The 22683-nt window shown below is 38.2% G+C and overlaps 1 protein-coding gene and 1 long non-coding RNA gene across 17 annotated transcripts in view; one reads left to right on the forward strand and one right to left on the reverse strand.

The window, feature by feature from the left end:
• Positions 1–14015, reverse strand: part of FAM241A (family with sequence similarity 241 member A) — a 39291-nt gene extending 25276 nt beyond the window's left edge. Inside the window, exon 1 of the mRNA XM_013978951.3 lies at positions 13625–14015. Coding sequence (XP_013834405.2) covers positions 13625–13804 — 180 coding nt within the window. The 5' untranslated portion in view covers positions 13805–14015. The remainder of the gene's footprint in view (positions 1–13624) is intronic.
• Positions 14016–14102: 87 nt separating this feature from the next.
• LOC102158976 (uncharacterized) overlaps positions 14103–22683 on the forward strand; it is a 928007-nt gene continuing 919426 nt past the window's right edge. For 15 of the 16 annotated variants that reach the window (XR_014813165.1, XR_002346438.2, XR_014813169.1 and 12 more), the window contains exon 1: positions 14103–14488. This is a non-coding gene — a long non-coding RNA (uncharacterized LOC102158976). The remainder of the gene's footprint in view (positions 14489–22683) is intronic. The other variant, XR_014813175.1, reaches the window with a different exon arrangement.

Genomic DNA, 22683 nt, shown 5'->3' on the forward strand with positions numbered 1-22683 from the left:
GTAGAAGTTTCATATACTCTAATGATTGTACTAATTGTTATATGGTTTACATGCTTAAGAATCTCACTTTTTATTTTTATTTATATTTTTTTATTACTCAGTAAGACTCACTTTTTAAATCACACCTTGGCTAAGAGAAAATTATTAGTGAAATATTTTTTATTTCTTCAGAAAATAATTCCTGTAGTTTTGATTCTTTTCCCCATTTTTATTTTTATTTATTTAGTCTTTTTACCTTTTCTAGGGCTGCTCCGCAGCACATGGAGGTTCCCAGGCTAGGGGTCTAATCGGAGCTGTAGCCGCCAGCCTGTGCCAGAGCCACAGCAACTCAGGATCCAAGCTGCATCTGCAACCTACACCACAGCTCATGGCAACACGGGATCCTTAACCCACTGAGCAAGGCCAGGGATCCAACCCACAATCTCATGGTTCCTTGTCGGATTTGTTAACCACTGAGCCATGATGGGAACTCCACTTTCCCCATTTTTAAATGGAATCCTTTCCTCATGTTATTTGCTTTATTAGCCATTTGTTGAATTGTTACTGTTCAAACTTTATTAAACACACATATTCCAGGCACTTACCCCTCACAAAACACCATGAAGTGGGCATTATAAGAACTCTAGAGGTCAAGTAACTTCTCCAGAATCAGACAACCAGCCAGAATTTGAACACAGGAATCCTCAGACCAAAAATTCTAAGCTCTTTCCAATAAACTGCATTGCAAACATCCAAATCCTTCAGTGCAAAGGAACTGAACCAGGTATTAAAAAGAAACCAAAATGTTTAAACCAATTTATTAAAAGGTATATCATACCTTTTAGGAAATGTACTTTTTAAAAGACGAAATCTTTAATTAAGTCCATAATTTTTCCTCTCCTCCTTCCACATGGGATTTGAATTTGCTTACAATAGGAACAAATGAATAAAATAGTAATAAAATGTAGAAAACTGGAAGGGGGGGATGGATCAGAAAGAACAGAGTCCAGACTGGGGAAAGATATGTTACCCTGATTATAAAACACAGCCTCAAATTTGGCTCTACCCTCTAGGGAGTCACGTAAGAGAAGAGGCATAGCCAAGCAAGCAATTCTAACTTCCTTAAGTCTCTGCTCAAATATTACCTTAGCCCTTCCAAGACCATCTTATTTAAAATAGCACCCCTACCCCATACACATACTCCCTATCCACCTTCTGTACTTTTTTTTTCCCCATACCATTTATAACCCAGTGATGTATTTGTTCATTTAGTCATTGTCTCCCTACTACAATGCAAGATTAATGGGATTAATAATCATGAATTTCCACATGTGCAATGAATGTATGTATACAGTATTACCATGGAAGAAGATTAGAACAGAATCTTTCCTAGCAGCAGGAGACGGCATAAAGGGAGAATACCCTTACTATGCACAAATTAATCACTTGTGTAGCAAATTTTAGGAATGTATTACTACAAGAAAATTAAGAATAAGCCAAAAAAAAAAAAAAAACCCTTATAGGTGTTTCCATGGAAAACTATGCATTATTAGAATGCTATTTGGTTTTTATGATATTTACAAGTCTATAAATTATTGATAACCAAGAGTGATGCAAAAATCTTATCTATATACAAGAAAAACAAATTCTGTTCCAGTGGATGTTCAATTGTCTTCCCTCCCCACCTAGGAAAAAGCCAGTCTTAAGGCCATTTGATTCATTTCAACATACTTTCTCTCCATACACATTTTTGACTCTTTGATTTTTCCTTTGAAATGGTTGTAACATTTGCCTGGTTCCCTCATTAATGATGAGTTAAGTAAAAATACTTAAACATGTGTTCATTTTATGAGCACTATAATTTTACCTCTTCTTAAAACTTAGCCTATAATACTGCCATTATTAAAATGGCTGATCTCATTTTTTTATTTCCCCAATACATAGTTTTTTTTCCTACTGTACAGCATGATGACCAAGTTACATACATGTATGATGATCTGAATTTTAATCTGTATTACACTGGGTTTCATTTACTGTCTTTCCTATGTTTACTTCCAGAGAAAACAAAATTGCCTATTTTTACCAACTACATAAATTAATGCCAGTGTTCCAAGATCCTATGTTTGTTAGCCTTTCATCTCCTTGATATTATGCTGGTGTTTAAATACAGCACAGCAAGGCACACAATCCCTGACAAAATTCTTACAAATGTTTTACAGGGATCTTTATCTCAGTGTTCGGCTAACACCACTTTTTTTTTTTTTTTTCTTCTTCCTATTGATTCTGACAATAGAGTATGTTCCTGTTATACACAAAATCCTCTCTCTTCAAAACTAATTTTTGTCATGAAAGTTTCCTTGGGAAGATGCACTGCTTCAGCAAAAACATCAACTGAGTTTTTATTAGCAGTGTCATTTTAGATAGACATTTTTAGAGACTCATCTACTTCAAAGATGCCAAAATAACTGTCCAAAGCATTTGTATATTCAGTCTTTGCTCTCATGGAGATGATTTAGTGTGAGCCTGTGGAAGGGAAAGCAGAAAGTGGGAGGTGGCAGAGAATAAATATGTTAAATAACAAATAAAATAATTTCAAATAGCATAAGAGCTATGAGGGAATCAGTCATGGAAGAGAGGAGGATGGGGTGGATTGGGGGTTCTTTCTATACATTAATTAGGCAGAGCTGGGATCTCTGAGAGGTTATAGCTAAGCTAATGCTATGAAGATCTGCCAGGGGATGATCTGGGGACAAGAGTGCAGGCAGAGGCCCTGAGACAGAGTTGAGCAGGCTGGGTTAGTGCTGTTACCTTGATTGTGATCCACAGTAAGAGTAATATTTTATTTCTTGACCTAGTACATATAAACTAATGTTCCATAAAATGACATTCATACCATCTGTGATGTATTCTAACAATTTGTATACTATTTTATCTGGTTCACAATCCACTGAATTCATTTTATGTATCAACACTAGCGTGGTGGTTAAGAACTCAGGCTTTAAGCATGGGTTTGAATCTCACCTCTGGAACTTACTAGCTGTAATACTTTCAATATTTTACTTTACCTCTCTGCGCAGTTTTTATATCTTTAAAGTGAGGCGCAATAGTAGTCTCTACCCATGAGGTGTGATACCAGATTTTCCTCTAGAAAGACTGAACCAATTTTACTTGTTTTAGATTTTTAAAAATTAGAATATAATTGATTTACAATGTTGTACCAATTTCTGCTGTACAGCAAAATGACCCAGGCATATATATATATACACACACATTCTTTTTCTTATATTATCTTCCATCATGGTCTATCCCAAGAGCCTGGATATAGTTCCCTGTGCTGTAGAAATAGTTTGCATCTACCAACCCCAAACTCCTACTCCATCCCACTCCCTCCCCTTCCCCTTGAAATCTTCAGGTCTGTTCTGTTTTGAGGATAAAACAAATTTTACTTCTAACTTTAGTGTATTCTTATTTCATACAATGTTTCCTTAAACCCATACCATTCATCTTTTTAATCTTTATCAACTTGATAGGTGAAATATTATTACTAGTAGTTTTACTTTGCATTTCTTTTATTTCTAGTGAGACTGGATGTTTTCCTCCTCACTGGATACTACATGTTGCAGTTTTTTATTTCCTAACACAATGTTCAAAAATAATATAAATATAAAATTTTACTATGATATAACACTTCACCTAACCACAGCATATATAATTTATAAAATGTTTTTTTATATTTATAACTTGTCATTTTTAAATGAAATGCAAAGTTATAACATTTATTTATACTTCTTTTTCACTAAGCCACATATTTCCCCAAAAGGAAAAAAAACTTTTGGGGGGATGGATGCAAATCAATGAGAATATCAGCTAGTTCTTGAATTAGTCTTTGAAGTTATTTTTTACAGATAAATACTAAAGTTTGTATTCATTTTCATTTTAACCAATGGAATTCAATATTTTAAAATCACAGTTGCAGATTTAGACAAGTTAAACTGCAAGTATTCAAAAATATAATTTCAGCTATATTTATCAAACTTATTAAAAAGAGTTGCCCATTGTAATGGAAGAGAATGGTTCCATAATGAAAAAATAAAAGAAGGGCAGTGTATGAACTAATGACAATAGTGGGCCATGAAGTACAGAAAATGATTAATTCAAGTTACAGGTTAAAAATTTCTACACTTCATACTTAAAATCTATTTTTTTGTTTAAAGTTTCTGGTGACATTGTTGAGTACCTTGTACAGAGCAATATGCTAGCTGCTGCCACAAGATGGGACAGCATGTTTATTTAAAACAGCCAAAATAAAACACCTTTCCTTAAAAATGTCTTTTCACTTCTCAATTTGTGGCAATGATAGTAGCTTCTGTTATATTTTATTACATCTGAAAGCCATGGAATAAGGAATTCAATTAAACTAATGAAATTTGCCAGCCATGGGAAATCAAACTTAAATTCCCTGTCTCTGTAGATGGCATACATCTGAGTAAAATTTTGATCAAGAGGTAAAATACAAAAATCAATTTTGGGGGATTAATTGGAGAGAATTAAAGAAAATCTCAAACACTGATGTTAGCAAAAATTGGGGGAAATTTCAAAGGGAATATAGGCGTTCTCTTGTGGCACAGGGGGTTAAGGATCCAGCATTGTCACTGCAGCAGTTCAGGCTGTGGTGCAGGTTCGATCCCTGGCCTGGGAAATTCCACATTCTGTAGGGCCAAAACAAAGGGGGGGAATACAGTAAAACCATAAATGAGAATTTAACTTTCTTAATACTGTGTTTAGATACTAAGTATTTTATCCTTCATTTTCCATGATGTTCAAAACATTTGCACCATACCTTTTCTTTGATGAGAAATCTGATAAGCTATAGTTGTTGCCATAAAAAATAGCAAAAACAAAGCCAACCACTTCCACTTCCTAAGGCAAGATAAGGCATAGCTGCCAATGATGTTAAATAGAGAAAAAAAAAAAACCCAAAACCAAAACCAGTTATGGGGAAAATTACATAAGAAGAAAGTGTCTTTTTCTTTTTCATTAAGTTAACTAGAAATTTAATTTCTCTGGAGTTCCTGTTGTGGTGCAGCGGAAACAAATCTGACTAGGAACCATGAGATTGCGGGTTTGATCCCTTGGCCTCACTCAGTGAGTTAAGGATCTGGCATTGCCTTGAGCTATGGCATAGGTTGCAGATGTGGCTCGGATCCTGTGTTGCTGTGGTGTAGGCTGGCAGCTATAGCTCCAATTTGATCCCTAGCCTGGGAACCTCCATATGTCACAGGTGTGGCCCTAAAAAGCAAAAAAAATAATTCAATTTCTCTGCTCAAATGAAACTACCATTGATTAAATTATCTATTCCCTTGAAAACACACACACACACACACAGGAACACACTACATACCTAATGAACCAAAAACATGGTTAGCAGGGACTCTTAAGGTTTTTTTTGAGGACATGTTGCTGCTATGGCAAGATGAGACTGCAACTCTAGAGAAGATAGTGTGGCTAAGGATTAAAGAAGGTATGAAAAAAGATAGAGTTTCTGCTTAGGCCTCTTAGGGCAATGTTAATTTCATGATACTGCCATTTGGGTTTTCCCTGTAAGCTTGCTTTACCACGTCTCTTAAAAAGAACGTTGAGAACAACTTGTAGGGAGGAGGGTGGGTATTTTTCCTATCAAAGATCAGTGATCCACAACAACAACAACAAAAACTGGAGAGCTATATAAAAAGCAGCACAACTTAGGTTGGTGGGTTTTTTAAAAGAAATACGATATACTTCTCTGATTTTTAGATTAGGAAATACTTTATTCAATAATACTCTACGAATCTGAAAACTAGATTTAGTAAACATACAGTTTTATGATGTGGTTAGTTAAGAATAAGAAGGGAACCAAAGATGAGAGAGAAGATGAGGGTAAAATAGGGAGCTAGTATTCACTTGAGGACCTACCATATGCTAGGTATTTCATATACAAAATGTCACTGAATACGCATAACTTTAAGTGGATAGCATTATACTCATTACAATGAGGAAATTCAGTCTTTAAGATTAGGTTATTAGGATAAGGCTAATGAAGTAGTAAAGCCAAAATTCAAACTGAGAACTGTCATACTCCAAAATCTTTTTCATTGTTTAATACTCAGCCTCTACAGAAGAGAGGAGGTAGCGGGGTAGAGAAGATGTATGAAAAAAGAAAGTGGCCAAGATGAGGGGGGAGAATAAAAGATGATGGAGAATGAGACAATAAGGAGAGAGAAAAGAAATGGGTAGTAGGACAGATGGACAGAAAAAGAATGCAAGAGTATTTGGCTGTTAGTATAACTGACACCATCTTGGGCCCATACGGTCCTTGTCCTTCTGCTGACCCTACTCAGGGCTGTACTGTGTGGTAAATCACTTGTTTTCAAGCGCTTTGCAGCTAACAGATATTGTTTAATAATCATTAGGACTAGGTTTGCCTTTTTATCTGTTCCCAACATTGATGAAACCCTTCACTGACTTATTGTATCCATAAGACTGATTACCCATTCATAAATCAAGACCTGTACCCCCATACCCTAGGTTGACTATAAAATTGTCCCAGTGGCTTTTCAGTGGTGCGGAGTGCAGCTACAAATGCTTCTGGATGACTGTCTGTCTGTTCCCACCCTGTAAGTAAGTTATCCTATAACAAATGGATCCATGGATTGTATGGAACTGCAATCAATGTTTTTCAGTCTCAAGATACCTTCTCAGTTTGGCAGATACTTTTTGTTCCCTCCATCTTCCAACACAGAGGGAAATAAAAATGGAGAAAGCTGCATATAAGGAGTTGCTAGAAGAAGAGATACAAGAAAAGATCAGTTGGGAGAGTACTTGTTTGGACTGTAGGCTTCAAGAAAATAAACTATTATCTATGCATTGGATTGTCTATCAGCAGAGTAATTAATCTTGACAATTCAAACCACTGTAACCCTAATGCATTTTAAGCAGTTTCTCAGCTTTAGCACTAATGACATTTTGGGTCAGACAATGCTTTGCTGTAGGTGACTGTTCTGTGCATTATAGGATGTTTAGCAGTATCCCTGGACTCTTCCTATCAGATGCCAATAGAACCATACCCCCTTAGTCTTAACATTCAAAAATGTCTCCAAACATTGTCAAATATCCCCTGTGAGCAAAATTGCCCCCAGTTAAGAACCACTGATTTAGAGATTCCATTTTTGAATAATGATTAAAAAATGAACAAAAGATGTCTACCATATACAAAATTATTCCGAGTTACTCCGAGTGACTAGATAACCATTGGAAAAAAATTAGATTAAGCTTAGGGCTGAGTTTACCTAAACTCATAGCACTTGCTACAGTATTGCTTGCAAACTGCTTTTAAAAGATGTGAAAGGAAGTGGGTATAAACAAATATCTATTTTTGAACTACACATTCTAAGGGGGTGGGACAGGAGATTTATCAGTCTGTTCTCCCATCATGAGGGAGGACTCTTTGTACTTCTGGGGGAAAAACAAAAAACAAAAAAACCCACAAAAAACCAGCTTTGGAGTTTGAAGACCTGGGTTCTGGTCTGCTCTAGCACTAGTTATAAAACCTATATAGCAAATCACTTGGCCTGGGGAACCTAGGCTTGTTGGCTTCTTACACTTAACCAAGAGTTCAGAAAATATACCCTTCTAGGGACAGAGTTAAATAACTTACATATATATTAAGTAACTTACGTAGTTAAATTCATATCTATATTACATATAGATATATTACTGATACTATGTTGAAAGGCAAGTATGGTCAATTTGTGAATTGGCTTGCTTATTATTCCCTTGCCACTCAAAGTATGGTTCATGGGCATAGCATTAGCATCACTTTAGGAGCGTGCAGAGAACAGAAATCTTAGGTCTCACCTCATAACAAAATCACAATATGCATTTAACAAGGAAAGACTCATCTGCACGTTAAAGCTTAGGAACATTGTTCTCTTCCACGTTCCTCCTAGGGTGGCTTTCTAAATGGCTGAGTTTGGTAAACTTAAAAATAACATTTCTCAGATTTCTTTTCACTTAGGGGTCTGGTTGAAAATTAGGTCCAAAAGCTAAACGCTAACCCTTATATGCATATTATGTGCTAGGTACTTACGCCCCAACACTTTACATATATTACATACATATTACAATCCTATGAGGTCGATACAACTATTATTCCCTTTATACAGATGAAGAAACTGAAAGCCAAAGAGGTTAATTACTTGCACAAAGTTATAGTTAGTAAGTGACAGAGTAAGGATTCAAACCTGGGTGTTCTGGATCTAGAATATGTACTGCTCATCATATCTTTATTCATAGGTCAAAGAGCTGATATAAGGTTTCCTTCTGCCACCATTTTTTTTTAAACAGATGATCTCGTGGAATATACTTTGATAAATGCTGTTATATAGGTTCCTTCATTTATTTACTTAAATATCTATAAGCAAGCATTTATCCAATAGTTCCCCATCGCAAGAGGCAAGAAATAGAAATGAAGTATTACCATCTGAAAGGAAGCAAAACCAACCTTATCTTTAGAGTGGATAATTATATCCACTAGAAGATGCAAAATAATCAAGTCTCACAGGTACTAATATATATTGATATTAGAATTAATAAAAGAATTCATAAAGGTCCTTGTTTAAAATTAAATATACAAAAACCAAGAGCTAGAAACCAGCAGTTAAAAAATGATGTGGAAAAAGAAATCCCTTTCACAATGCCAACAGAAATATAAAAGCTTAATATAGACTTCAGCATTTTTGGTTTTTTTTTTTTTTTTTTTTTTTTGCTTTTTTAGGGCCACACCCACAGCATACAGAGGTTCCCAGGCTAGGGGTCGAATTAGAGCTACAGCTGCCAGCCACAGGCAAAGCAACACAGGATCTGAGCTGCATCTGCAACCTACACCACAGCTCACAGCAATGCCGGATCCTTAACCCATTGAGTGAGGCCAGGGATTGAACCCGCAAGCTCATGGTTCCTAGTTGGATTTGTTTCTGCTGTGTCATGATGGGAACGCCTAGAATTCAGTATTTATAACTATCATAAAAGTTTGTAAAGCCAGGTAGAAAACAGATTATTCAGTGATTAGGAAAAAAACATAAATCACTCTATAGAGATTAAATATATAGAGTAAAAATAAAACTATAAACACACACAAGAAAATATTGGTGGATATTTTAACTGATTGTAGGATTAGAATGTTCTAAACAGATACATTCAGATATAGATATATGTATTGTGTGTGTCAGGTGTGTGTGCATGTGTGTGTGAGATGTACGTATGAAATTATCAAAAAATTCCTTTGGCTAAAAAGCATTTCTAAATCAAAAAATCACAAAATCATAAGGTAAACAGCAAGCAGAGAAAATAATTATAATCTATGGACAATGTGGGTTTAATATCATGATGCCAAAAGAAAAAAATGGTCAAAGAACATGATTAAAAAGAAATGCAAATACTCAATATATACATGAATGGTTTAGTAAACCTCTCCAGCAATATCTTACAACAAGATAATTTGTACCTACTAAATTAGAAAAGGTTAATCTATAAATTATACTATTCATTGCTGGCAGGGATGGTTTCCAATCGGCATTGTTACATCCTAATGCCAAAAGTACACATTGTGCAACTTTCCCAAATGCATTTAAGATGTTTGAAGAGGCTTCAAAGAATTTGACTTATTGACCTAATTTTTCCACTTCTAGGAATTTATTCCAAGGTAGAACTGTGAGAGCTGTGAGAACAAGGAAGGACTTTATAAGCAAAGATTTTCATTACAGCATTATTTATAAAAAAAAGTCTGAAGCAACTTAAATATGCAGCATTAAGAGAATGACTATTAATTAGGCAGCCGTAAAAATAATTTTTACGAAGAATTTTTGATAACATGAGAAAAATGACACAACATGCTAAGTAGTTAAAACAAGATACCAAATGTAAGTATTACACTAAAACATGTTGAAAATGTGTGTTATATATGCACATACACACAGAGGTATATGAATGTAATGTTTCATATTTTATAGCACAGTATCACTAGGAGCATACAAACATTTTTTTCTTTAGATTGTTCTAAATTTCTACATTTTCTGAAGTACACATACTTTTATAAGTGTGAAGAAAGAGCTAAAAACTAAAAATAATGATTCTAAAAGCCCATCCAAGGATAAGTGGGGCCTTTTTATGCTCTGAGATGGCAGGGCCATTTTACGTTATTCAGGTTGTAAAGTGCTACACTGAGGCGTATCCATTCACGTTACACACAGAAACGCAACAAAAGGACTGGAGATATTTAACCTTCCAGATATGCAGCAGGGTAGAGACTCTTACATAGAGGGACCTGGCATTCAGTCATGAACATACTTGGATCATCTTTTATGCACACAACTACCAACACACAGGTAGGATAGCTGTGCCTTGTCCCTCAGGTTTCCTGGGTATTTTACCTCTCACCCTTGCTTATCTCTCTCAGAGGCCAAACTCCTACTTCAAACTTGACACAGTTCCTTCATCTAGGGGACCCGGTCCAGTCTTTGAAGTCCTCCTCCCCTGGGATACAGGCTGCCTTGTCAATCATCCTACCTGGAAAGATTTAGGCCAAAAGGACAGAGGAATCTTAGTTTTCTCTCTGATAAGCAATGAAAAAAGCAGGAATGCAAAGTGATGGAGTAGTGTTTAAGGATCAATTATAAAAAGTGATGCTGACAGTCTCTTCGTTATTAAGAAAACACCTACATAAATACCATGTATTTTGGTACTACATGAAATAAATCCTAAAATCCAGATACATTTTGATGTATCATAACAACAATGAGCCAAAGATACCTTCTGTATAGTCAAATCTGATGCAAGAGCCCTCCAAGTTGAGGGAAGAGCACGAGCTTTTCAGACAGGAGTGGAAAGAAAAGTCAGTGAAGGGAAAGATGCATGTAGAGGAGACTTGAGCCTGAGGAATGGCCTAAGGAAGAAACCTGCTTCATCAAATTATCAGCTAAGGGCAAACTGGAAGGAACCCAGAAATAGACAGGGATTTAATACAGAAAATTGGAGGCTGACACAAATCACTGAAAGAGCTGGAGGAGCAAGAGTGAGGAGCCTTCTGGACCTATGGGGTTCAAGAGCACACCACCCAGAGCCCTGATCCAGATATAAGGGAGCCTCTGCTATTACTGTCACCACTGCCACTGCTACCAATTCTCTCTTAACATTCACGAGGCTACTCAGATTCTGGAACACTGAGTGCTAAGCAGAAAGGACAGCAGGGAGATGGCCTCTGTCTCATTTACAGCTAATTAGTTTTGCTTCTGTTTATATCATTGTTTCTATAGAAAAATTCGCTTTAAGTTCTAAATAACAAGTTTACAAACCAAGTTCTTGAAAATATTCCATCCATAATTTGGAGTCCATGTCTCCTTAAAACAACAAAACAGGGAGTTCCCGTCGTGGCCCAGTGGGTAACGAATCCGACTAGGAACCATGAGGTTGTGGGTTCGATCCCTGCCCTTGCTCAGTGGGCTAACGATGCGGCGTTGCCGTGAGCTGTGGTGTAGGTCGCAGATGCAGCTCGGATCCCGTGTTGCTGTGGCTCTGGTGTAGGCTGGCAGCTACAGCTCCGATTAGACCCCTAGCTTGGGAACCTCCATATGCCGCAGGAGCGGCCCAAGAAATGGCAAAAAGAAAAAAAAAAAAAAAAAAAAAAAACACCATCTGCCTAAACAAACAAAAAATTTCTTATCTTTTAGAGTTATTAAATTTCATTTACCTCTCCGAATATTTTTATATCTCTATCATCACTGCAAGGCAATGCATGCAAATTTTAAATTTCATTTTCAGGACTTGAAAAAACTACATTCATTACCAAGAAATGATTTATCACAAAAGTTTACTAACACCAATGGATTGGGTTGTAACAGTTTTTTATTTTTGACTTCTTGATAAGAAGTTCTTCTTTGGTTGCTGATACAGGAGGAAATGCGTATCTGAGGTGTAATTTTCAAGTACTATGTATGTAGACTTAGAGTACAGAAATAAATCGTGGGAAAAATAACATTTTCAAAGGAGTCCAGGAAAATAAATTTCATGATATGCAGTTAAAAAATCAGGTATACAAAGTGTACCTGTTTTCTAGAACATACGTGTCATTCTTGTTTTATTTCATCCCTTTTCTTTGTTCCATAAGCAATTTTGTTAAGACCAGAGCTACGAATGATGAAAAATCCACAGGAGCTTAAATAAAGTATTTTACATGCTTCCTTACAACCACTTCAAAATGTACTTTGGGACTTTCAGCTCAAATGTATACGCCACCCCCTCTCCCCCGAAGTTCCTGTTGCTGTTTTCTTCACTTTTCCAGTTGAACAAACTAAAGTAAGAGGAAAGAGCTCTTTAGCTACTGAGTCATGGTACAGCTAATGGGGGGAAAACCACCAGGAAAGTAATCAGGAAGATCTCCTAGCTACCAATTATTTGCTTCAGTCACCATCTCTTATATTGTCAAAAGAATGAAAAACTACACTTCCACATGGTAAGCAAGCCAAATTAAGGCATATTTTGTGTGTGCCACACAGTTATTTCTTTCCTAAATATAAGGCTGAGATACTAGAAGTTATACTTTATCTATTAGTACATTTAGTGATGATATTGAAGTTTGAGAAACGTGACCGAAAGGGATGGAGAAGGATAACAAGAGACCTCAACTGAGCTCAACAGTATAGGCTGTAATAAAGGCAGTAATAAAGGCAATCATTAGAATTCCTGCTCCTTAATGTGATTCTGAAGGTTAGCTTATCTCGGGTATTTTTGAAGGTCTAATTACTATAATATTTGCTGGTGAAAATTCATCCCACACACAGTTCAATCTCTCTCAAACTTCTTGCCTAATCTTGAAGGTAAATGATGTGTTATAAGCGCTGTACTTAAGTGAAAGCAAATTCAGAGAGTTTCAAAAATTACCTAACTTCTCTTTTCCCTTATTATGGCTAGCCTCATACTTTTTTCCCCCTTTGGTACCAACTGAAAGCAATTTTCTTGCTTTTTCAGTTTTAAAATGAAGTCTAGATCTCATCTGTGTTCATGTGAAAAGCCTGCTATCGGAGAGTCCCTGTCAAGACATCTATTGTAATACTGGCTCCCACACATGCCTTCAGATACTGATAGCGTGTCTGGAGAAATACACCCACACCTTTCAGAGGTGCTGGATGTGGGTTCAGAAACCCAAGATGGAGGGTGGGGGGAGCAGCTGTCCCCTGAAACACTCCTAGGGGTGCGGACTTGGAGTGTTTACAAGGAAGGCTTTTAGGTAAATGACGATTAAGAAGGGCCGTCCACAGAGCTCTGAGCGCCGGCTTGAGAACCCTCTTCCCCTTGGGTGGGTAAGGGTGGCGCTGATCCCCCGGCGCACGCGACTCCGGGCCCGCACTTCTCAGCGCACAGGCGCGACCCCGCGGCTCGGCCCCGAGCGCAGCGCGCCGTCCAACCGCTCCTCGCGGCGGCTTCCCCGAACGCCGCGGCGAGCAGCGCCCCACGCGGAACAGAGCTTGGCGCCGCCAACCCGCCGGGTCACTTCCCTCCGCCGCCGGGTGGGGCTCGGGAAACCGGCCGTACCGCGCCTTCCCTCCTCGCTCACCTGCTCCAGCTCCTCCTTTGGCCGCCGCCCGCGCCGCCGCGGGGTCGCCCCGGGCTCCGGCTCCGACTCCGTCCCCGCCGCCGCCCGCTCAGCCAGCGCGTCCCCGTTCTCGTCATGCTCCCCGCCGCCGCCGCCGCCGCCGCCGCCACCACCACCACGCAGCTCTCCGGCCGAGCACATCCCGCAGCTAACTCCCGCTGCCCGGGACGGCTGCCCGAGGGGCCAAGCCGCGAAGCGGGAGGCAGCGACCGCCGCCCGTGGGCCGCCCTGGACCGGCCGCACTCGCCGCTGTCAGGCGTCTCCAGAGCGCGCTCGGCTGGCCAGGTCGCCAGAAGTACCAGCCCGGCCCCGGCCCGGCCCCTCCTGTCACCGGCTGGCCCCGCCCTCGGCTGCTGGGGCGGAGCCCACGCGGGGGAGGGGCCGGGGCGGGGCGGGGCGGGGCCAACGAGAGAGAGAGAGAGAGAGAGAGAGAGAGAGAGAGAGATTGTGTGTGTGTGTGTGAGAGCTTTAGCACAGGGAATGTGTATTTTCGCGCGCACGTTTGTGAGAGAGACTGAGAGAAACTATGCGAGGGAGGTTGTGTATGACTCTGTACGACTGTGAGAGATTGTGTATAAGATATTGTAGGTGCATAGGAGAGACTGTGTGTGTAAGACAGTGATAAAAACTGGAAGAAAGACCTGGTATATGTAAGAGAGTGTGTTTGTGAGGGAGGGAGGAGAGCGTGTGTAGGTGTGAGAGAGGGGAACACACACAGACACAGAGTTCCACACTTCAGCGGGGCCCTCTGTGCTTGCCTGGCGCAGGCGGTGTGCCCGGCTGTGCTGCTGGCTGCCTGTCCCGAGTGCTGTCCATCCTTTGCAAGTAATCCACATTCTCTGTTTTGTTCCCTTTACCTCCTGTGTCTCTCTGAAGGTCTCTCTCTGTTGAGTGCCTCCCTGCTGTGTGTTGGCTGTTGGAGCCTTGGGAGCATTTGGTGGTGTATCTGCATTTGTGTGTATTTCTTTAAATGGGTAAGAATATGTCACTCTCAGTGTGTGGTAAGGAAGACACATCTAATTAGTAATTATTTTCTTACTATTGTGATTTATCATATGAAATATATATTTTGCCTTTGTCTCCATTCCTGGCACAGAGCTCCTAAAACCTTGGAGTTTGGTGAGAGGGATAAAGATATCTTTTTTTTTATCTTAATGAAGTGACTTTTGGATAACCTCTAGGTAACAAAGATGGGGTCTGGTTGCCAGAAGACCAGCCTTGTGATTAGAGGATTGGAACTTCAGTCTCACACCCTGATCTCCAGGGAGGGGAGTGGGGCTGAAGGTTGAATCCATCACCAGCGGTCAACAGTTTAGTCAATCATGCCTGTGTAATGAAGCCTCCATAGAAACCCAAAGGACAGGGATTTAGAGAGCTCCCAGGTTGGTGAACACATGGAGATGGGGGAGGGGGAGTGGCAGCTTAGCGAGGGCATGGAGGCTCTGCACCCCTTCCCACATACCTTGCCCTATGTACCTCTTCATCTGGCTGTTCACCTATATCCTTTGTAATATCCTTTATGATAAGCTGGTAAAAGTAAGCAAATGTTTCTATGAGTTCAGTGAGCAGCTCTAGCAAGTTGATAGAACCCAAAGAGGGGATGGTGGGAACCTTCAATATAGAGCTGCTTGGTAGAAGCACAGGTAACAACTTGGATTCACGATTGGCATCTGAAGTGTGTGTGGTGAGGTGAAGTTGGAGCGAGGTGGCAGGGATTCAGTCTTGTGGAACTGAGTCCTTAGCCTATGAGATCTCTGATCTTATCTCCAGGTAGGTAGTGTCAGAACTCAGTTAATTACTTAGTGGTGCTGGGAGAGACACATCAGACTAGCCTACCCATTTTGTTAAAGGGAAGTTGAAGGCACGTAAATATCAAATTTTGTATATCTCTTATCTGTACTGTGAGAAAATGATAGACAATTGTATAGATAAAATATCAGGCTATCTTTCAGTGGAAAGTAAATATTCCTAGGTATGGAGAAGAATGAGTTGTGTGAGATCTTCTATTAATATGTCTTTAAGCCCAGAGAGGGAATTAAAATAGTCAGGAATCTAAAGGCTTGTTTTAAAGACCTTTTTCCTGTTTTTGGTAGTTAGGACTGTAGAAACTAGAAAATATGCCTTTGGATATCACAAATTAGGAAGAAAATGAATCTGGTTTATTTCCTTTTTAAAAAGCCTTTAAAACTCCAGAGGAAAGTATTTAATATTTTATATAAAATCAGAAACAAATGTCACCATGGGAACACAAATGCATTCCCTGATGGGCCTCATTGCTTTCCTCTAATGACATTTTCATTCTTGAAGATTTTCTTTGGCTCTTAGTAGTGTTTTTAATAAAAAGCAACCTTATATATTTTTAAGATAAAACTTTAGGATTATATATAGTAGCACAGAGAAGATCAACTTTTTATTGCCAACCCTGTGGAGCTAAAGGCACATTTACCCTCTTTTGGCTTTCGTATCTTAATTTGGTAAGTCGAGCAGATAGGCACTCTTCAGTCAGGCTAAAGAGTGAACAGAATATTCCTTGCACATGTGAGGACTCAGAAGGTATATAATATATACATCTGGCTAGGGAACATAAAGAATAATACTGTTTAGCTTTGTTCAACTTAGGAAACAAGTCTTACTGATGTCCTTAGACTATGCTTGTCTGTCCTTGTGGAGATTCAGGCTTCTCCTTTGATTCTTTGGCAAGTATATTCATTCAGTCACTTAGTAGATATTTATTGAATACCTCTAGGCATTAGGCCCAAGTCTAGGTCTTTACTCTTATGAAGCTTCCATTTTATTTTTTTGAATTCTATTCTGCTTTTCCTGGCAAAAGCCAGGACCTTTAACCAAAAGGTGGCCGGAATCCTCTGATTCCTGCCTGGGATAGATGTCAGAATCTTTTCTTTTTCTTATTGTTGTCTTTTATTTAGTGCATGAGTTTCTCTTTGAACTGTTATTCATTTGTTCATAGAGACTTTAGTCTTTCCTAAAGATTTAGAGAATCATCTCTTTTATTTTATTTTAATTCATTTTTTGGCCATGCTCATGGCATGCGTAAGTTCCTGGGCCAGGGACCAAACCCATGCCATAGCAGTGACAACACTGGATCCTTAACCGGCTAGGCCACCAGCAAACTCCTAAGAATCACCTCTTTTTTTAAAAAAAGAGGTTATTCAGATAACATCACAGATAACATACTTTCAAGCCATTTGTATGGAAGGGGAGGGTTTTTTCACTCTGTTGCATAATATGAATAATATCTACATAAAGCTATTACTGCCAGTTTCCCATGGGAAATATAAGATTATTATTACCTAGGCAACCATAACATGTTGGTCTCAAATTGTATGTAGTTTAGTGATGATTTTGTTAGTGTATTTACCTTATGTTTTCCCAGGAATTAATAAGTGGCAAAAGCAGATTCATCTCTAAGGAGTGTCCTGTGTAGTGCAAATGTGTCTTGCGCAGTTGCTGTAGGAACAAGGACTTTGAATCTCTCACTCTCATCTTTAATATCTTATTTTGAATGTTCTTCCACTCTTATGTGTACATCTTTCCTGGAGAGAAAAACAAACATATCAGAGTGACCTGTACTCATTTAGTAATATATTAGGAACAAATGCAGTTATTTGTAGAAACTACGCCAAGCTTCATTTTTCAGTTTAGTTTTTGACATGCTGTGATGTTATTATATGCTTCCTATGCTTAAATTTTTGCCCTTTATGTTATTTTTTAACTTCTTCTTTCCTGTTTAGTAAAGCCTTTGGTATGGCAAATAATTTTTGAGCTATTTGGAATCTTAACCAAAAGTCCCAGGAAAAACTATGGTTTCTGGACAACATGAATTTAAAGGAAAAGAAGCTTATTGGAGAATACTCATTTCCTTTATTAAAAAGGAAGCTATGTCGGAAACATGCTGAACCAGTGCTTTCTTAATGTTCTGTAGCCTTCTCAGAAAGTCAGTTCTGATTGGGAGAAGGAAAAATTTGCCCTTCTCTTTGGAATTAATTTCTATACTCTATCTGTTAAAAACAAAATTTGACTGAGTAAACTGTAAAGATCTTATTGGCTTTATTAAGCCATTTATGAATCAGGCAGCATCCAACCCAGCAGATAGAAAGGATCTCCAAAGAATTATACAATTCAAGAGGGTTTTGTAGACCAAAGTGAGCAGAAACAAGAAAGTTGGGCATTTGCTGATTAGTTAATGCAGGATTATTCCCTTATATGGTGCAAAGGGAAGTCTTGAGGCCTCATGAAGTGACTTGTGCTGGGTGGGCAATCGCTGATCAGGTGACCTAGGTCTGCCTTTTCTGAGCATTGAAACTTAGTTCTAAATTTTGGTTTGCTGATGTGGAGTTTAGTGTGAGTGACTCCGTCTTAGGCTTAATCTGGTTACCTCAACTGTTTTATTCCCTTTCTCTGGTGTGACTTCTTTGCATCCTCACATATTGCTGAGTTTTCTCCTTACAGTAGAATTAAGAGTTGTGTTTTTATTTAAAAAAAAAAAAAAAGAGTTCAGAAGTCCATTCAAACTTACTAGTAGAGAAAAAAAGGAAATGTAAACATTTATAAAGTACCACTTAATACATGTTAGCAATTTTTAGAATGTTGAATAAAACCTAACGTGACTGCTTAAGTCTAATGCCTTAAGGGAAATGGTTAAAATCAATTACTACTAGTAGCACTGCTGGCATTCTTTTGGCAGTACATGTTCAGAAGTATAAAAATATCCATACCCTTTGGCCCACTAACTACAGACTTAGGAAAAAGTTCAGAAGAAGTAAAAAAACTGTTTGATGTTTAAGGCAGAACTGTAGTGAAATGTTGAAAGACACCTAAATGCCCTTCCCTAGGGACATGGCTGAGTGAAGTATGATATGCCAACACAATTAAATGTATACAGCCTTAAAACAGTAATGATGAAGATTTTATATCCGTGTGATAAACGTTTAACAATAAGTGAAAAAGTACAGCCTGAGAGTAGCCAACCCACTTAGTTATCCTGTAACTCAGGATCTGGGAAGGTAAAAAGAGTAATAGGGAACTTAACCTTGTTCAGTTTAAGGAATAAACCTGACAGAAGTGAAATTATGTGAACATGTAGATCAAATTCGGAAGAGAAATTTTTGAAATGTTTGGGTTGTGTGTTTCACTGTGAAATTAATTTTAATGTTGTAACTTTAAAAAATCATTTTAAAAGATCTGTTTCTGTTTTCTTTGTAAAATTGGATGGCTGGCATGCAGAGAATGGTTGATTCAACTTCATAGCTGAAAGTTCTATTACCTTCGTTGAATAATTTAGTTCTTGAATGGGTTTGGATCTTTTATTCATGCTAGTCTCAATAATTTAGAATCTTAGAGTTGGAAAGACTCTAAGAGGCAGTTTAGAACAACATCCCACCCAGTGCAGGGATCCCTCCCATAACATTGCCAACAGATGGTCACCGTCCTTCTGTTTGAAGGCTTCCAACTATGGGAGACTCATGACTTCATGATGCCACCTGTTCAATTATTGGAGATGTCTAGTTGTTAGAAAGTTCTTTATATCTACTGAATTAAATCTGTATCCTTATTTCCTCTGCCTATTGGTTCTAATTCTTTCCTGAAGTACAAGAGAACTGATTAATTTTTTTCCTTTATAAAACAGTCTTTTGGATGTTTTTTAGAAGCAGTTTTTATCTTTTCTTAGCCTTTATTCTTTCAACTGTTGTTTATGGACAGACGTAAAATTTGTAGGTTTTGCCATTTGTTATCTGTACCTACTTCTTATATTAACAGTACCCCAGCTTTTTTTTTTTTAATTGATCCAACTCTCTCCCACTCTCAATCTGTGATTTCAGTGAAGATGATGGACCCAGGAGTAGAGAATATAAACTTTACTAAGTAAATCAAACGCAGTTCACACTTCCTACCTTTCATGGCCACAGTGACTAGTTTAAGGATGGGCACATGACCCAAATCAGGTCAATTGGGGCCAATGAAATGCAATTCTGGGATTTTTTGGTTTGTATTGTAGGAAAAGCAAAGTCTTGTCTGCAGAATTGGTGTATAATGATATGAGCTTGGAACTATAGCCGAACCACCTTATAGGACCTAAGAATGAAGTCTGTCCAGCAGAATGCATGCCTGAGAGATGAGCTTTTTAAAGGCAGCTCTTAACTACTCCAAAAGTTAAGCTACCCCTGTATGCCTTTTCCAACTATGTTAGCCAATGAATGTATCACCGTAATGCTGCTCTCCCTCCTTTTTTCCCCCTCATATACCATCTTGGGTTGGCTTTTCATTACTTATTAAAGAAGTTAGATGAATAAGCTCTAATCTAGGATACAGAAGAAATGAGTAGTTCTACTACTGTCAGACTGCAGAAATGTGGGCAGCTCATTTAAAGTCTCTGGTACTGAATTTCATCATCAGTAAAATGAGCAAGTTTAACTAGACAATTTGAAAAACCTCTTCCTGCTTTAAAATGTGATGATTTCTGTATGACTCTGCCGCCAGATCTAACCTGGGTGTCTTGGCTGCTTGTCCTTTGCCTTTATTCCAGTTGGTCAGGTTGTTCTTATTGGAAAGGTTAATTCTCAAAAGCAAAAGGATAGAAGGAAGTTTCTATGCCACGTCTATATCAATCATATTTAAATTACTTAAGGTTATTTTCCTTACCCCCTAATCTTTTAAAATGTTTTAACTAACACATAAATTGTCCTAATATGATTCTAAGGCATCTATAATTTTAAGACTTTGTCATGAAATAATTCCCTTTGCTCAGTGAAAAGTAAATCTATTGTTCTTTTGTCTCCAAACTTTTTATTTTGAAAAATTTCAAAACTTCAGAAAAATTGCAAGAATATTACAATGCATACCTGCAGAGCTTTCATCTAGATTGGCTTCTTGTGGGTATTTTTCTGTATTTGCTTTCCTGTGTGTTTTCCTGAATAAATGCATTCCTCTTAATGTGTGTTTAAAATAGCATATATTAATAAAACTAAGGATTTCTAAATGGAGTGCTACCTTTACCTGGGAACATTTAGAAGGGTCTGGGGAAGAGGAGGTGGTACAGGGTAGGGGTTAACAATTCTGAGTCTTAACTTTGCCTGAATTTCAATCCTGGCTCTCTCTCTAATCCTCAGTTTTCATATTTGCAAAATATGGGGATTATTGGTACCTAAGTTCATACTCAGAACATCTTAATTAGTGTTATTATGTGAATAGGGCTCCCATGCACTGTGCATGATTTTTCATTGTATGTGGGAAACCCTAGTTATCTGTGCTCTGCAAATGAAGTTGGACCTTGAGTTGCCTCACATGGGAAATAAATCTGTGGTCGGCCCAAAAGGGAATGCAAAAAGCTGAAACAGACATTAAGAATATGTGTTTTTGGATGGGCAAGAAATTAGACCCCATGCTGAAAATTTCAAACAGCATCTGCCAATACAGTACTAGTGGAAGTAAAGCTAGTTAAGGAAAGCAGATGGGTTCCATCTCATGTGCCAGTTACTCGTTGTGGCCACCTGGTACACTGAATATGATAGCTTGTGAGAGCTTTTTGGGAAAGAATGACTGACTGCGTGGCATGGAAGATATGAGTGATGGCACAAGTGCCATGTGTTTGCCTCTGTGATCTAGGTCTAAAAGACACAGAAGGCTAATTTCAGGAGTAGGGAAGGAACTTGACACCTGGCTAGTAAATACCGTTAAGACTGGGGAGAGAGAAAAATTAGTAGATTGAAATAAAATATCTGTCAAAAATTAGTAGATTGAAATAAAATATTCTGTCAAAATATTCTGTCAAAAATTAGTAGATTGAAATAAAATATTCTGTTAGTAAATCAGTAATATTTGTATATGTCTATCCTAGCATTTACCACATTATAGTAACTCCTTTGTCTATGTGTTCCTCTCTCCAATTGGAATATACGTTTCCAGAAGGAAGAGCCACTATTATCATTTGTGGCTTTACGAAGTGTAGTTATGCAGCAGTTACATAATCAGTGTTTGACCTGATTTTGTTATATCCAAATTTTGATTAGGTTTGGGTTGAAAGTCCTTACCCTGTAAAACTCACTCCTTTGCTCTGCTCTGTTTTTCTGTTTGAAGCCTCCTGCTCTGCTTAGTTTCCTATTAAAGTATATTTGGAAAATTCCCAACTTCTATCAAGTAAACTAAGAGTGAAAAGATGTTTGCCAAATTTTAATCCGAATAGAACAAGATGCTGCGGTTGCGGCTCAAAAAAAAAAAAAAAAAAAAGAAAAAAAGAATAGGAGTTCTTGTGGCGCAGTGGAAACAAATCCAACTAGGAACCATGAGGTTGCAGGTTCGTTCCCTGGCCTCGCTTGGTGGATTAAGGATCCGGTGTTGCCATGATCTGTGGTGTAGGTCACAGACGTGGCTTGGATCTGGTGTGGCTGTGGCTGTGGTGTAGGCTGGTGGCTACAGCTCCGATTAGACCCCTAGCCTGGGAACCTCCACATGCTGCAGGTGCAGCCCTAAAAAGAAGAAAGACAAAAAAAAAAAAAAAAAAAGAGAGAGAGAGAGAAGAAGAACAATAAGCCTCTGATTGCTAACCTTTTTCAGAGTTCATGTAGTACAGAATTCAGGTAGAGAAGAGATGTGGAAGACCCTGGAGATGCAAATTTTAGGCCTTCTGTGAATACTACTTTCTACTCCTTTCTACTTTTATTATTTTTATCTTTTTAGGGGGAACTCCTCCTTTCTACTTCTGCAACCCATTAAAATATCTATTAAAAACAAAAAAAAAAATCAAAATTCTCTGATTCCTTAACTATTCAAATTGTAGGTAGGTAATCCTTAAGTCATAATTTCTGAGATTCTGTCCAACTTGTAATTTCTGCATCTTTGACACTCATAAATAAATTAGATGCTATTATATTCAGCAGCTGGAGAATGATTATTCTGAAGCATTAGAGGAAGAAGACCAATAGCTCAGTTTTGGCCCCATTGCCTTATTTTTCTGAAGAATACTGACAATTTAACTATTCAGTTGATTTTTTTTTTTTTTTTTT

The sequence above is a fragment of the Sus scrofa genome, chromosome 8, assembly GCF_054392235.1.
Source record: "Sus scrofa isolate SSC_HxYL_T2T_F1_AM1 chromosome 8, Sscrofa_HxYL_maternal_Yorkshire_Landrace_v2.0, whole genome shotgun sequence".
NCBI lineage: Eukaryota > Metazoa > Chordata > Mammalia > Artiodactyla > Suidae > Sus > Sus scrofa.